Consider the following 14,239-nt stretch of genomic DNA (forward strand, 5'->3'; position numbering starts at 1 on the left):
GGTAAATTAATTATTGTGAGTTGAGGATAGAGAAGGGGGGGGGGGGGGGGGGGGGGGGGGGGGGGCAAGTTGGAAATTATCTTAAGTTACTGTTGGCTGTGGCAAAGCCAAATTGAATATCCCTTCTCTTTAGGAAATTTTGGTATTTCTACTGAAGCATTCAGCACAGACTGCAAGGAACATAACCGCAGATATGACATCCACTAGGGATTGGGGCGTCCAATATGTTTCGCCATGTTTAGTACTGGCCCCTGGGGGTTAATTACAGTCGTCCGAATAAAAATTGCTTAAAATTCTTGTTCAGTAGGTAAAACTGCATAGAAAAACCGCAACTGCCATAGTCTAGGCTGCTGCGGATAAGTACCCTAGATCTACCAAAATTTTATTACCAAGCCCAATTTCATTGTGTTTTAAGCTGCCACACAGGACATTTCCTTAATGTAATAGCAGCTGAGGATTATCAATTAAATTGCTAAACAACTTTATTCAGAATAAGGACTACAATAGGATTTATTTAAACATTATACCGAGGCTGGAGTGTGGCCATGTGGCTGTGATTGCTATCCTGGGCATGTCCTAATGGAGTTTTGTAGAGCAAAACCAAATACTTTTTTGTGGCTTAGTTATTTGTTTATTACCCAATGGAAAGTCGTATATAGAATCGGAATGTTTTAAAATCTAAACAAATAAATATTTACTGAGTTTTAACAAAATACTAATGTATAAACAAAAGGATACAATAATGTATGAACATGTATAGTATGTGTAGATGATGTATTGAAATTCCATAGGGCACATAATATTTTGAAAGCTACTCAAATCCGACCTTTAGTCACAATGTTAGGTCAATCATTACCTATGTCACAATGAAAGTCTGAAGTGCCAGTATGTTGGAAAATTAAACACTGTTGTTCCGAAATGAATTCATATACATATTAAGAGGTGTGTCAGCATAATTTACTATTTAAAGTGAATTTATTGGTTTTTATTTTTTTTTTTTCCAGTTGAAATTACAGATTAATTTAGTGGGTATTTACTGCAATTTAGTTCTCTGAAAAATCTTGATAAAAAGTATTGGAAGTTACTTAATGTCAGCTTATGGTAATGGTGAAGGATCTTCGTGTTGAATTACCCTATCTTCTATAAGTGATTTTGATTTGAAAAGAAAGTATCCTGAGTTAATGAAGTATCATAATAGTGTTGAAAGGACAGAGATAAGTGAGTACGACATAAATGGGAATATGGAATTGCCTGACACTGCTGAAGCAGCTCCTTACCACGAAAAAAAGACAACTGCTTCAAATGAGTGCTCTTCTACCGTCTCCAGACCCATGCCAAAAATTGCTGTAAAATCAGATATTTTTGAAGAAAGTTGTTCAGAGGAGGTGAAGCAAGTTTCACCTTCCGTCTCCGTGACCGCTTCTGCCTCAGATGGTCGTTGCAGTGATGATGTAGTTGTGTTGGAGGAATTTGACTGTAAAAGGGAAGTGAAAAATGCATCTCCTGAGGACAGTAATAGCAGTGGAGTAGGTCAGAAGTTTGATATAGCAAGTGTTAGTGGTAAAGACAGTAGTAATCAGAGAAAAATTACAGATTACTTTCTCAAGATGAAGGAGTGTGATAATGTGAAAAAAATTCCAGGGGAAACTCAAGGCACCAATGTGAAAGAAATGCAAAGAGAAACCCGAAGTGCCAATGTGAAAGAAATCCAAAGAGAAACCCGAAGTGCCAGTGTGAAAGGAATCCAAAGAGAAACCCGAAGTGCCAGTGTGAAAGGAATATCAAGAGAAATTCAACGTGGCAATATGAAGGATATCCCAAGTAAATCTCAAGGTGACAATGTGAAAGAAATCCCAAGAGAAACTCAAGGTGGCAGTGTGACAAAAGACCCTGAAGTAAGGCAAGGTGATACCAAGATGAATAAAAGAGGAAGAAAAGTGAAGTCAGACAGCACTCCGCGCACTACATCTGCCCAAGCCAAACGGAAAAGAAGCTTTGATCCCATTAACTACCAGAATAATCTGCAGATGGAACGCTATAGAACTTTCCTAGTGTATTTGAAGGGTGCGCTGTCTTTTTTGTCATCATCTAATTTTGTTCTGAATTTGAGATGTCCAATGCACAAGGAATTTGGAGAGGAAAACCAGAAAATGCTGTGTCAATCGTGTGGCTGGCCCAAGAATATATTATTAGCCTTTTCCGATTATGATACTCAACTTGCAATGCTACAAAGTTGTCAAGATTCTGTATTGAAGATGCAGGATTTAGTTATAGCCCCATTTAATATGGGAGTTGGTGATTTGATATTTTGGATGTGTAATAATGATGGCAGTAGTCAACCAAATAAGACAGGTGTACAGGTATGAGTATTTTTTAATGCCTTATTCAGGTGGGGTTATTGAATGCTAAAAAATTGTCAGTGTTTTCAGCTTGCACCATGTAGATTTATCTTTTATTTTTGTCTGAATACTTGAAATATTGCAAATTTGGTAATTTACTCTGCATATTTTGTCACTGGCATATGTAGTATATTTACACCTTATAGTGCTTATTTAAAAAAAAAAATGTTTAATACTAAAAGTAATTTGTTTATCTAGAGCTCTTTTATGTATATAGATATATATATATATATATATTATATTATATTATATATTATAACCTTTTAACGCCGATTGGATGTATGGTACGTCGACAAAAAAATTTTTTTTTTTTAATTCATGGAAAAATAGTTATAGGCCCTACTAGGCAAAAAACTTTTTAAATCATTGGCGCCTTTGGGGGATGCTGGGGGGAGCCTCACGGTATCAAGGTTGTTGTTTTGTTTATAATTGTTTGTACCCAGGCGCGCAAGCGCGAATTTCTTTCTTCTCACACTAAAAAGCATCAGTGACACATCTCCGAGATCATTTTGTCACTGGCATAATTTTTGCACCATTTTAAATTAGCCGTTACATGGAGTATTATATACAAAAATGTGGGCAATTTCATGTAGAATACAACAGAAAACAACTCATGGTTTTAGCTTATATCAGTTTTGAAATATTTTCATATAAATAACGATAAGTGCCAAAATTTCAACCTTCGGTCAACTTTGACTTGACCGAAATGGTAAAAAAACGCAATTGTAAGCTAAAACTCTTATATTCTAGTAATATTCAATCATTTACATTTATTTTGCAACAAGATGGAAGTCTCTAGCACAATATTTCGATTTATGGTGAATTTATGAAAAAAAAAAAAAAAAAAATAAAAAAAAAAAAATTTCCTTACGTCCGCGCGGTAGCTCTTCCGAAAAAATCAGAAATTTTTTCGCCCGATTGTCGTAATGTTTCCACCATTTTAAATTAGCCGTTACATAAAGTTTTATATATGGTAATGTGCACATGTTCATGTAGAATACAACTAAAAACAACCCATGGTTGTAGCTTTTATCAGTTTTGAAATATTTTCATATAGATAACGGTAAGTGCCAAAATTTCAACCTTCTGTCAAATTTGACTCTACCAAAATGGTAAAAAAACGCAATTGTAAGCTAAAACTATTACATTCTATTAATATATATTCAATCATTTACCTTTATTTTGCAACAAATTGGAAGTCTCTAGCACAATATTTCGATTTATGGTGAATTTATGAAATAAACTTTTTCCATATATCCGCGCAGTAGCTCTTCCGAAAATATAAGAAATTTTTTCGGCCGATTGTCGTAATGTTTGCACCATTTTAGATAAGCTGATACATAAAGTATAAAGTTTTATATATGAAAATGTGCGCAATTTCATGTAGAATACAACCAAAAACAAACCATGGTTGTAGCTTTTATCAGTTTTGAAATATCATATAAATAACGATAAATAGAAAAAATTCGTCCTTCGGTCAACTTTAACTCAACCGAAATGGTCAAAAACTGCAATTGTAAGCTACAACACTTACAGGTTAGTAATATTCAATCAATTACCTTCATTTTGCAACAAATGGGAAGTCTAGCACAATATTTCGCTTTATGGTGAATTTTTGAAGACTTTTTTTTTTTTTTTTTTTTTTTTTTTTTTTTTTTTTTTTTTAATACACGTCCGCACGTTACGAATTCATGCATCATTTTGTGATAATATTTTCTCTGTTTCCTTGATTGTTTTACAATGTGTTATATACCAAAATGATTGCAATTTAGTGTACAATACAACGGGAAAAAAATTTAACTTTTCTTAACCATTGTGCTCACAGCGCGATTTGTATACAATTATACGTATATGAAATTTTTTTTGTGCTGTTATATATATCCCAATATTTATATATGTATGATGATTTTTTTTTTAATTTCTGATGGTTGCATACTAAACTTCAGGCAATGACAAAAAAGGGAGCCAAAAATGAACTCTAAACCCTTAAATGCCGAAGGGGTATATATTAAAAATCGTCTTCCGTGTGCCGAGGGAGTCTCGGATTGAGCGCGAAAGCGGAAAAAATATTTTTTTCAAAAATTCACAGCGTGCTTAGTTTTCAAGTTTAAGAGTTCATTTTTGGCTCCTTTTGTTTTGTCATTGCTTGAAGTTTAGTATGCAACCATCAGAAATGAAAAAAATTATCATTATCATATATAAATAATGCAATACAGTATATGATAGTGTGAAAACAAAATTTCATATGTAATTGTATTCAAATCGTGCTATGCGCAAAACGGTTAATTTTATTTCGTTGTAATGTACACTAAATTGCGATCATTTTGGTATATAACATTGTAAAACGATAAAAGCAACATAGAGAAAATATTATCACAAAATGATGCATGAATTCGTAACGGGCTGACATAAACAAATATTTTTTTCAAAAATTCACCATAAATCTAAATATTGTCCTAGAGACTTCCAATTTGTTTCAAAATAAAGACAAATGATTGAATATTACTATACTGTAAGAGTATTAGCTTACAATTGCAGTTTTTGACCATATCTGACGAGTTAAAGTTGACCGAATGTCGAATTTTTTATATATTTTTTTATATGCAATTATTTTGGAAATTAGAAAAGCTACAACATTCAAATATTTTTAGTTTTATTCTACATGAAATTGCACAAATTTTCATATGTAAAACTCTATGAAATGCCTAATATGAAATGAAGCAAATATTCCGAGAACATGACGTACGCATTTCTGAGATTTGCGGGGGAGAATCTGCGCACGGAGGGAAGGAAAGTTTTTTTTTTTTTAAATTCACCTTAATTCTAAATATTGTGCTAGAGACTTCGAATTTGTTTCAAGATGAAGATACGTAAATGACTGAATATTATTAGACTGTAAGAGTTTTAGCTTACAATTGCATTTTTCGACCATTTCGGTAGAGTCAAAGTTGACCGAACGTGGTTTTTTTCTATTTATCGTGATTTATATGCAAATATTTCGAAAATGAGAAAAGCTACAACCTTCAATTAATTTTGGTTGTATTCTAAATGAAATTGCGCACATTTTCTTATATAAAACTTTATGTAACGGCTAATTTAAAATGGTGCAAACATTACCACAATTGCACGTATGATTTTTTTCAGAAGAGTTACCGCGCGGACGTAAAGAAAGTGTTATTTTTTTCATAAATTCACCATAAATCGAAATATTGTGCTAGAGACTTTCAATTTGTTGCAAAATTAAGGTAAATGATTGAATATTACTAGAATATAAGAGTTTTAGTTTACAATTGCGTTTTTCGACCATTTCTGTAGAGTCAAAGTTGACCGAAGGTTGAAAATGTGTCACTTATCATTTTTTATATGAAAATATTTCAAAACTGATAAAAGCTACAACCATGAGTTGTTTTTAGTTATATTGTGCATGAAATTGCGCACATTTCCATATACAAAACTTTATGTAACGGCTAATTTAAAATGGTGCAAACATTACCGCAATCGCACATATGATTTTTTTCGGAAGGGTTACCGCGCGGACGTAAGGAAAAAGTTTTTTCATAAATTCACCATAAATTGAAATATTGTGATAGAGACTTCCAATTTGTTGCAAAATGAAGTTAAATGATTGAATATTACTAAAGTATAAGAGTGTTATCTTACAATTGGCGTTTTTTTTCGACCAATTTCGGTAGAGTCAAAAGTTGCCACCGGAAGGTTGAAATTTTGGCACTTATCGTTATTTATATGAAAATATCTCAAAACTGATAAAAGCTACAATCATGAGTATTTTTGTTGTATTCTACATAAAATGCGCACATTTTCATATATAATACTCCATGTAACAGCTAATTTAAAATGGCACAAAAAATAAGTCAAAGTGACGAAATAATTTCCGAGATGTGTCACCGATACTTTTTAGTGCGGTAAGAAAGAAATTTGCGCTTGTGCGCCTGCGTAACGATTGTAAACAAAACAACACCTTGATCCGTGAACTCCCAGCATCCCCCCAAGGCGCGTTATTCAAAAGTTTGGCTGGTAGGCCTGTAAGTATTTTTCCGCGAATTTTTAAAAAAACTTTTGTATGTCGACGTAAAATACATCCAGTCGGCGTTAAAGGGTTAATCTTGAAAACTAAGCGTGCTGTGATTTAAAAAAAAATATATTTTTCCGTTTCGGCACTGCCTCGCGAACGCCGTCAGCATACGGGAGACGAATTTTAAAATACTGCATCGGCGTTTAAGGGTTAAATGCTCTTGACTATTAAGATTAATGACAGTATTGAAATGTCATGCTTTCTGGTTGATCTAGAGGTTTAGAAAGTAGCAATTAGTGGACAACTTTTCCTCATGGTGTTAAATGTAATTTCAGATGGGGATGCAAGTAAATCCTCTCATGATGGCTCATCCTGCACAAGAAGAAGATATGGAAGAAGATGAAGATATGGGAATTGCTGAAACCTATGCAGACTACATGCCCTCAAAGTGTAAGTTTTGCTATAATTTATTTGTTGGAAGCGACAAAAATTGAATTGGAATTAACGTGAAAGATAGTATCAGTCCAATGGTGTTTGTAAGTGGCTATGCACAGTATTAGTTTTTATTGGTTTCATACAGTAAGGTTAATGGTTGTTAGTTGTTACTGACAGTTATTTAGGGATTTTTAGAATGATTTGCCTTTCAGCAGATACTTGGCACTGCTATTGACATTTAACCAGGAACTGGTTTGTATATTACATTATGTATGTTAGCCATGGATGTAAGTTGTTGCAGTATATTTAGTTACCATTCAATAAATAGAATAACCCCGAAGCACTTGGTGTCGCAGATCATAGACTGTTGAGTTTCAAAGCAAGAGTAGCTTGGGAAATGTAGCAGTCACTTAGTTTCAAAGCAAGAGTAGCTTGGGAAATGTAGCAGTCACTGTGAGGAGAACTGTAGGTCTGACGGTCAGCTTCCAGGTCAAGGTAGGACTGCACAAGGCATCAGTGCAGAATCAAGTCTTGTTCAGGACCTATTTAAGATGTAATGGCCGAGGGTGTATGAGAGGAGCCCTTGGGCGTATGTTCTCATCCTTGTCTCAACATGTAAGTCTAATTTATTTGGTTCTTATTCCTTTAGCAGTGCCACTCCTAGTCCATAAAACATAACAGGTCTTACAGCCACCTAATACACCTTGCCCTTCAAACCTAATAGGGACTCCTGACAAGATATGCCTGATAACTCTCATATCATTCCACCTGGCTTGGTTCTGACAGTTAACCTTTTATCCATGTCACCCACTGCATCCATTATGAAGCCGAGACACTAATACTCTCTCCACCATCCCATCTGATACCTAGTTGATCTTTGTTCAAATTGTCTTCATCCTTCTAAATTTTAACACATCTCCAATTAATCTTGCATTCTCTCTATCACCTTTTTGCCTTGCACTTGAAACAATGTCTTTAGCAGACCAGTTGGATGAGGGGAGTAACTAGATGTGATAGGATGAGAAATGAAAATGTCAGGGGATTGGCAAAAGTCATTGAAGTGTCAAGATTGAGTTGGTTGGGAAAGCTGAGGAGGAGGAGATGATCAGCAACAAGGGAATTGAAGTGCTGAGGACTCAGAGAAGAGACAGGCCCACAAGAGAATTGAAAATGGTGTGACTGCATTCAAGAAGACACGAGAGAGAGAGAGAGGAGTAGATGAAGGACTCTGAAGTAGAAACATGGGAAAAGACAGTAAAAACAGTAACCCTCAACTAGGGTCTTAAGTCAGGAAGAAGTGTTTATATTAATAGAATGGAAAGATGCATGGGATGGTTAGTTTAGAATCACAGATTATTTTGAGTTTTCAGTCCTTTTGTTCAGGTCATTAAAAGTCAGGGTAGCTTGGCATCATGATGGCAATATACAGGAAGTCATTTTGTATGTTTGCAGTTGTCAACATTGTAGGTAGAGGTGCATCCTGATAATTCCTTGGAAAGTTCTGCATCACATGCTTCTGACTTTCTTAGCTTAAGTGAGAACAGTAGATTTTGAAACCAATTGAATAGGGATTTTTTTCTACTTGTATTTTTATTATAAAAAGTATAAAGTCTACTAATTTTTGTACATTCAACTTCCCTGTCAGATATATACTTAGCTCTACTGACGAGCAGAAGTTGTCTATTCTCTTGGAGAGGAACATGGCGAATAGGTCGATCTGACCTATTCGCCACGTTCCTCTCCAAGAGAATAGACGACTTCTGCTTGTCAGTTGAGCTAAGTATATATCTGCCAGGTAAGTATGTACAAAACTTTATTGTAACATAACAATATAATTTTCATACAATCAACTTACCTGTCAGATATATACATAGCTAAGACTCCGTCGGCCCAGCTATGTATATATCTGCCAGGTAAGTATGTATGAAACTTTATTGTAACATAACAATATCATTTTTCTGAATGATTAAATGTTCCATGAGGAGTGCTTATAATATAAAATTTCTTTTTTATTGCAGTGAAAATTGGTATCAAGCATCCTGACCAGGTAGTAGAAACTGCCTCCATGTCATCAGTAGAACCACCTGATGTTTGGTACGAAATGAACATTCCTGATGACTCAATCAACTCGGGAAAATTGTCTGCTCTCCAGTTAGAAAGCATAACCTACGCTTCACAACAGCACGAACATTTTCTTCCCGATGGGTCAAGAGCTGGGTTTCTTATTGGTATGTGCTGTATTAACAGTATAAATTCTTGCTCATTGGTCAGAATTTTATTTTTGGTATGACAGGATGCCATGCTTCAGTGCCATAGACAACTTCTGTATTTAATTAGTCTTGTATACAGGTTTACAAACCTGTCCAAAATTCAAAAACCTCCAATAAGTGTTGTAATAAATTTAATGAAACCTATATTACAGTACTGCATAGATTTATATTGCATGTGTTATCATATTGTATTAAAAAATACAACTTTGCTGTCATGTGCCATTAGCTTACTGGTAATCTTTATATTTTCGTTATCATCAGCTGTTTTAGTTTATTGACTGAGTACGTAATGCTAATATTCGCACTGCCATAAGGTGCTAAATGAAGGGTGTTTGGAAACAAACTTTTTTGTAAATAACATAGCTGGGTTAAAAAATGCAGCTTACCCTTATTTATAAATGCAGTAAGTTTAAATGAAGTAAAAGTGTGATTTTGCCAGTGTTGGACATTGCTTTTTCCTATTTAGGAAAAATGTTCAGCCTGCACGTTATTCGTTTCTTCAGCTGTAGGTTAAATTTAGTGGTGTATTTAAACCTTATCCAATATGTGAAAGATGAGTTAAATTACATTTTGTTGTTACTTACTGGTGTCACCATTGAGAAACTAGCAAGATTTTGTTAGGCTGACGAAGTCAATTTGGGTGAAATAAATGAATCGGTGTCATACAAAGTATTTTTATGTGAAATTGCCAAACTTTTCTTCTTTCAGGTGATGGTGCTGGTGTAGGTAAAGGCCGAACAATAGCTGGCATAATTTATGAAAACTATCTCAAGGGTAGGAAGAAATCCATATGGGTGTCAGTGTCTAATGATCTGAAATACGACGCTGAACGAGATTTGAAAGACATTGGTTCTGGACACATACATGTGAATTTTCTTAGTAAAATGAAATATGGTAAGATAAATTCCGATCTAAATGGAAATGTGAAGAAAGGCGTTCTGTTTTCGACGTATTCAGCTCTGATTGGAGAGTCGTCCAGTGGGCAAGGCAAATACAAGACACGGTTAAAGCAGATCTTGAACTGGTGTGGTGATGACTTCGATGGTTGTGTGAGTATACATTGGAGATATCTTGATTTTAGTCCAAGTGCTCTCTCTCTCTCTCTCTCTCTCTCTCTCTCTCTCTCTCTCTCTCTCTCTCTCTCTCTCTCTCTCTCTCTCTCTCTCTCTCTCTCTCTCTGATATTGTGCAGGCTATTAATGAAATTAAAAATGGAGCTGCTGCAGGGCCTGATGGAATTCCTGCTATTTTGTTAAAGAATTCATTCTATCGCAAAGCCACTTGCAATATTATTAAGACAAAGTGTAGATACAGGCAAGATTTATGATGAGCACAAATTAGCATATATTACCCCTACTTTCAAAAGTGGATCAAGACTAGAGGCAAGTAATTATAGGCCTGTGAGTCTAACATCACATATTATGAAAGTGTATGAAAGGGTAATGAAGAAAAATATTATGAAACATTTAATAAAAAATAATTTGTTTAATAAAGGACAACATGGTTTCGTACCCGGAAAAAGTACACAAACCCAACTGTTAGTCCACCGTGAGAACATATTCAAAAATATGAAAAGCGGAAATGAAACAGATGTGGTTTATTTAGACTTTGCAAAAGCTTTTGAGAAAGTAGACCATAATATATTAGCGAAGAAAATTAGAAAACACAATATCGTGGATAAAGTAGGAAGATGGTTAAAAGAATTTTTACACAAACAGAAAACAGGATAGTTATTGCAAACGACGAGAAATCGGATGAAGTCAAGGTAATATCCGGTGTGCCGCAAGGTACGGTGTTAGCTGCAATACTGTTTGTTATTATGATTGAAGACATAGACAATAATGTGAAGGATTCGGTAGTGAGTAGTTTCGCAGATGACACAAGAATAAGTAGAGAAATTACTTGTGATGAAGATAGGAACGCTCTACAAAGAGACCTTAACAAAGTATATGATTGGGCAGAGGTAAATAGGATGGTATTTAACTCTGATAAATTTGAATCAATAAATTATGGAGACAGAGAAAGAAAGCTATATGCATATAAGGGACCTAATAATGAGACCATCACAAATAAGGAAGCAGTTAAAGACCTTGGTGTGATGATGAATAGGAACATGTTATGCAATGATCAAATAGCAACTCTGTTGGCAAAATGTAAAGCAAAAATGGGAATGTTGTTACGGCACTTCAAAACAAGAAAAGCTGAACACATGATTATGCTTTATAAAACATATGTTCGTAGTCCACTTGAATATTGCAATATGATATGGTACCCACACTATCAAAAGGATATTGCACAAATAGAGAGTGTACAAAGGTCCTTTACAGCTAGAATAGAAGAAGTTAAGGACCTAGACTACTGGGAAAGACTACAATTCTTAAAATTATATAGTCTAGAAAGGAGAAGAGAACGCTACATGATAATTCAGGCATGGAAACAGATAGAAGGAATAGCAGAAAATATCATGGAACTAAAAATATCAGAAAGAGCAAGCAGAGGTAGATTAATAGTGCCCAAAACTATACCAGGAAAAATAAGGAAAGCACACAGGACATTAATCCACTACGCACCAGCATCGATAATGCAGCGTCTATTCAATGCGTTGCCAGCTCATCTGAGGAATATATCAGGAGTGAGCGTAGATGTGTTTAAGAATAAGCTCGACAAATATCTAAACTGCATCCCAGACCATCCAAGATTGGAAGATGCAAAATATACCGGAAGATGTACTAGCAACTCTCTGGTAGACATTAGAGGTGCCTCACACTGAGGGACCTGGGGCAACCCGAACAAGATGTAAGGTCTGTAAGGTCTCTCTCTCTCTCTCTCTCTCTCTCTCTCTCTCTCTCTCTCGTCTCTCTCTCTCTCTCTCTCTCTCTCTCTCTCTCTCTCTCTCTCTCTCTCTCTTTCTTTTTTGTTTAAAAATTAGCGGACATATGGCAGTGTTGTGCCTTTATGAATGCTTATGAAACTGGTAGCGGACGTATGGCAGTGTTGTGCCTTTATGAATGCTTATGAAACTGGTAGAATTAAAATTAAACTTGTGGGATCCAGGGACTATTGGCATCTACCACCAGGTCACGGGGCATGTATTACCCAGAATACCCTCGGCGTCCTGTGACCCACCAATTATCTTTCTACCACCTTCAAGATAGGAGGTGTTTACTATCTATCTGTTTAAAGCCGATTTTAGTTTTCCGGTTTTTATCCATTTCACTTTCATTTTTCTTATTAATTCTCTTTCTCTGAATGTGCTCAGTGTGGGTGTGAGCTGTAAGAGTGTGTAAGTGGTGAGATGGAGATTTTTGCGTCACCATCGGGATCTTCTTCCGTTTCGAAAACAAGACAAAGGAAATGCCCTGGAGTCAGTGGCTTTCCATGTTCAAGATTCCTAACTTCGGTGTCGACGGATCCTCATCCAACTTGTAGGTGCAGAGAAAATATATGTACAATTACTAATCCTTGTTCTGTTTGTCACGGTTGGTTGGTGGAACAGTGAAGGCCAGTACAAAAGAAAGGAGTCGACGCCATCTTTGGATGACCAAGCGTTGCCGGCTTCTTTTGTATTGGCAATACACCAGACTGCTCCATATGTTTCGCCACCTGCCTTTGATTGTCCCCTACCCCTTCGGTTTCTCCTAGCGGTTCGTTATCGGAAACTCCAGGAGTGGTTTTGGGTAATTTTATGCATAATATTCACAGCATCGCTATCTTTGTTCCATGTGCCGGCTGCTGACGCGAACAGGATGGAAGGTACGTGGGCGGCGCTAGGCCTACCAGTTGTACCAACCTTGGAAGGTTTGCTGTCGCATTATATGGCGTCACGATTCCTCATCCTCCTAGATTGCACTTTATAGGAAATGATGCCGCGACTACGCCAACAACTTCAATGTTTACGGCGATGCAGAACGTTGAAGGTAGTTTTGCAGCAAACGCAGGGATGCCAGCAGCAGCCTCCCAGTCTCTCCCTACAAGATTGGTGACGTCACACACTGACATGGCAGACGCCATGACGTCACAGCCTACTGCTTCTCGGTCTACTTCGCTGCCTCCGGACCCAAATACGCTTTCTGACTCGGTAGTACACTCTGTAATGAAGAAATTACATGATCTAGAGAAGAAAATTAATAAGAAAGACAAAAAGAAAAGGCGTAATTCTTCGTCTTCCTCTAGCTCAGCGTCGTTGCTAAGTTCGGTGATGTCACGGCGTGCACCAGTCAAGCGTTGGAGGATACAGGATTTCGTGACTGATCCTCGGGCCAAGAGGAGAAGAGTGAATTCTTCTTCATCTTTGGGCCAGGACTATCACATCCCAGTCAGCAAGAAAGGCCAGAAGTCAGTGGCTGGTAAGCTCAAAGCTAGCGGACGAAGCCGTTTACAAGAGTCCAAACGAGCGAGTGAGTCAACGGTCGCTAGGCTAGCGGCCGATGCGGAGTTGCCAGTATAGATGACAAAGAGTCTAAGAAAGACTACAATGTCGTTGGCGAAATCAACGTTGGGGGCAAAAAGTGCAGCAAAGGATAGAGCACAGATACCGGTTTCGCCTGTAAGACTTTTTAAAATACGGAGAAAAGATGAAAAGGCTCCTATTAAAAGAACGAAGAATAGCGAGTTGGCAACCTCGTCTGTTACGTTGGTGGAAGGCATTGTCCGCCTAGATGAAGGATTAAGGCCGAATTCTCCGACGGTCGTTGGAAACTATATCAATCATCATGGAGAAGAAGTGAGCTTGGTTTTGAGAGAGCCTTCATCTTGGGGGTATAGGCGAGATTCTTGCTCTAGATCCATGAGCAGAGAAGGAGTGAGGCGGTCCCTTTCCCCTGCTGACTGTTCGGGATTGAGCCGTCGGTGGTCATCAGAGATCAAAGAGACCGCGGCCGTAGGGGCAGACGGCCACGAAGCACCCATACGTTTGTCAGGGGATAGGAGTGAGATAACATCTGTGGCTGAGCACAGTACGCTAGAACCGGAGGAAGGAGAAAACCAAGAGTTTCTGGCTTTGTATGAGGTGATTGATTTGATATGTCAATTCAATAACCTTTCGGGGAGCATGGAAACACCTGCCAGTATGCTTCCTCCAGGCATTTGGGATGAAAAAGGATA

General features: G+C 36.8%; 1 protein-coding gene across 1 annotated transcript in view; it reads left to right on the top strand.

The window, feature by feature from the left end:
* The first annotated feature begins 1,004 nt into the window (after positions 1–1,004).
* LOC135200428 (protein strawberry notch homolog 1-like) overlaps positions 1,005–14,239 on the top strand; it is a 32,281-nt gene continuing 19,046 nt past the window's right edge. Inside the window, exons 1-4 of the mRNA XM_064229064.1 lie at positions 1,005–2,360; positions 6,768–6,882; positions 8,886–9,095; positions 9,846–10,186. Of these exons, the coding sequence (XP_064085134.1) occupies positions 1,182–2,360; positions 6,768–6,882; positions 8,886–9,095; positions 9,846–10,186 (1,845 nt within the window). The 5' untranslated portion in view covers positions 1,005–1,181. The remainder of the gene's footprint in view (positions 2,361–6,767; positions 6,883–8,885; positions 9,096–9,845; positions 10,187–14,239) is intronic.

Source organism: Macrobrachium nipponense, chromosome 26 (genome assembly GCF_015104395.2).
Source record: "Macrobrachium nipponense isolate FS-2020 chromosome 26, ASM1510439v2, whole genome shotgun sequence".
Classification (NCBI taxonomy): Eukaryota; Metazoa; Arthropoda; class Malacostraca; order Decapoda; family Palaemonidae; genus Macrobrachium; species Macrobrachium nipponense.